Source organism: Mizuhopecten yessoensis, unplaced genomic scaffold, assembly GCF_002113885.1.
Source record: "Mizuhopecten yessoensis strain PY_sf001 unplaced genomic scaffold, ASM211388v2 hete_36091732, whole genome shotgun sequence".
In the NCBI taxonomy this organism is placed as follows: Eukaryota; Metazoa; Mollusca; class Bivalvia; order Pectinida; family Pectinidae; genus Mizuhopecten; species Mizuhopecten yessoensis.
The window spans coordinates 1-2,545 of record NW_018483761.1 but is presented as its reverse complement, the minus strand read 5'-3'; the positions used below and the strand labels follow the sequence as shown (position 1 = coordinate 2,545).

Here is a 2,545-nt window from a genome sequence, read left to right as displayed (position 1 = left end):
AGAGAGAGAGAGAGAGAGAGAGAGAGAGAGAGAGAGAGAGCGCGCGTACTAAAACCGGGCATATTCTCAGAACTATTAAGTTTGCTACTAATACAAGTTTTCTATTGCCTTTGGTGAAACAGAACAGAAAAGAGACAGAAGGAGAGATCAGTTTGTCAGAAGTAAATGGACAAAATGCGGTTTTATGACTTGGAACTGATGCTGTAATGGAGACACTGGTCTGTCGGTAATATTTGGACAGAATAAATATTTAGGACTGTTGAAATAGACTCTGTAACAGAGAGACCGGTCTGTCTGTAATAAATGGACAGAATAAGTTCTTAGGATTGTTGAAATCATCTCTGTAATGGAGAGACCGATCTGTCGGTTATAAATGGATGTAAGAAGTCTACGTATATGTAGGATGACAAAGTGTCAGTAAGCTCATTTTAGATAGCATATATAACTACGACTGTTGACAGTTTCAAATGCGAAAACTGATCACGATTTTTTATTTTTTTACCTTAATTTAAGACATATTTAGTATGGTGAGTTCGTATAATACTTTTGGCGTACGGGTAGGTTTGGTACTACCTTCTTCCATTCGATACGGTATCCCTAATACCACAGCTAACACTTACCTTGCTCACCGCAATCAGCACACTGGTTGTTACCGTCCACTTGCAGTAATTTTGCTATACGGACAGCAGCAAATTCCCTTTCTTTGGTAGCCTGATGAAAAATTGGTAAAAATGGTTAAGTGTATACGTATCGGTAGTATTGAAACAAATATTGCCCTAACAAATACATGTTAAATTGAATTGCAATGTTTACTTAATCACCCAGAGAGAATGAAATTAACACTTTTATTTCAATAATCAATTGACTATGTTTTAAACCTATATTCAACAACAATAAAGGAAATTATTTAGCCTTGATTTGGGAAAACAACTAACGTAATTATATTGAGTCGATATCCAGATGTTCATTATGCTATATAAAATATAAAAAACAATTATCCTAGCATGAACACATTGCTTGGTGTATAGAACTTTTTTGAAATCTTAATAAATATGTAGCAGCGGGATTTTATTTTGAATCGTGTCGAGCGTCTATACCGAAGTGTTGTTTCTTTACTAACATATGATTGTGAGGTAACGTGTTACAAATGAAGATGAAATAATCTGTTAACAGTGATAGTGGATTAAACTATCACTGTCCAAATGTAATATCATCAATGAGTATACATAACTAATATATAACGTTTTGAGCCTGACCTGTGGTATCCTTACAAATACCTTTCCGGACGAGCTGGTTTCTCCTCCATTCGTTGTTGGGGTTCTGATGGAATCATCTGCTACATTTGTAGACATGTACTTCCTAAGCTGGTATATGTCTATTAAAAACGACTTCCGGTCAGCTCTGTATATTTATTAAGGAGCTGTTCCTTGTTTCCACACCAACTTGGAAATTTTATAAATATTGATCAGGGGCTGTGATAATTGTCCAAAACTCCATGTTTAGATCGTGATTTTCAGAGTTATGGTTTGATATTTTCTACGAACTAGTACCCAATTTTACCGAACCGTAGCTGGCTATCTCTGACCTTTTTAAAAGTAAGTCACATATATTCCGACTCTTGGTGATAATAAGCTATGGAAGTTCCAAACGCTGTAAATAGACATTGTCAAAAGCGAACCATACCATACCCTGTCGATAGCCTACCACTCCAGTACAAAAGCTTACTGATAATAACTCATACATACACAACACCCTGTCGACAATATCAAACCCTGTTGATAAACAACCATGTCGATATCAACCATTCTTTATACCTACATAATACATCTCTATATTATCCGAGACTACGCTAGTCGCGGCGCACGAGACCAAACATACATATGGTCATCATTTTAGGTGAATACTCATTGTCTTGTGGTCGTTCAAAATCTTCAGGAAGATTAGCCTCATATACTGCGTTTGCTTTGATGTTTCCCATCTGCTCCATATTCTACAATACATTAAATATGTTTTTACATTACTTCTTTACTAATTACCATGTTCGATCATTTTACTAATATATCAATGTTCGTTCAATAGTAAGATTACACATTTACAATACAAATATTTCTTGAATGTCATAGTTGTATAATTCAAACCCCATAGTGTCGGTTATAGTAAACTCGAAGATCACACATAATTTAATAATACCAGCGGCACATATTTCAAGTTCTCAATTTTGCATATAAACGAACAGGAACTTTTTAACTTACGGCAACCTGTTCTTCGGTCCACGCGTCCAGATGCACGGATCTTATTTTGCTGATGTGAGTGCCCAAGTGGTTTCTGTGTAGCCCTGCGCATTGCAAGCAAATGAACACGCCCAGGTTCCAGGAGGCCCACTTTGGTGCTTTAAAGTTAAAATGATCGTGAGATAATCCAAAAGTTGTCAGGGTAAAAAGGAATAAAACATACGAAAAGGTAACAAGTAACAGCTATAGTGGTGAATTCGAAAAATTCGAATAGGATAAATGTATAGGTCTGCTGAAATAGTGTCAGTGAGCCC

At 36.1% G+C, this 2,545-nt stretch overlaps 1 protein-coding gene across 1 annotated transcript; it reads right to left on the bottom strand.

Annotated features, from left to right (window-relative positions):
• Positions 1–466: 466 nt before the first annotated feature.
• Positions 467–2,381, bottom strand: LOC110444315 (stromal membrane-associated protein 2-like). Its single transcript, XM_021488703.1, has 4 exons — positions 2,253–2,381; positions 1,905–1,990; positions 1,278–1,401; positions 467–711 (listed from the first exon to the last, which is right to left on the bottom strand). Exons 2-4 carry the CDS (start codon positions 1,985–1,987, stop codon positions 610–612), a joined length of 309 nt encoding a protein of 102 aa, XP_021344378.1. The 5' UTR covers positions 1,988–1,990; positions 2,253–2,381; the 3' UTR covers positions 467–609.
• Between the last annotated feature and the right edge of the window lie 164 nt (positions 2,382–2,545).

What these genes read in the sequence shown, in the direction of transcription:
- LOC110444315 (XM_021488703.1), bottom strand. Translation starts at nt 1,987, where the DNA reads ATGGAGCAGATGGGAAACATCAAAGCAAACGCAGTATATGAGGCTAAT. An exon ending in GAACGACCACAAGACAATGA is followed by an intron (nt 1,402 to 1,904) that starts GTATTCACCTAA and finishes ATAAATATACAG; the next exon opens with AGCTGACCGGAAGTCGTTTT. An exon ending in AAACCAGCTCGTCCGGAAAG is followed by an intron (nt 712 to 1,277) that starts GTATTTGTAAGG and finishes ATTTTTCATCAG; the next exon opens with GCTACCAAAGAAAGGGAATT.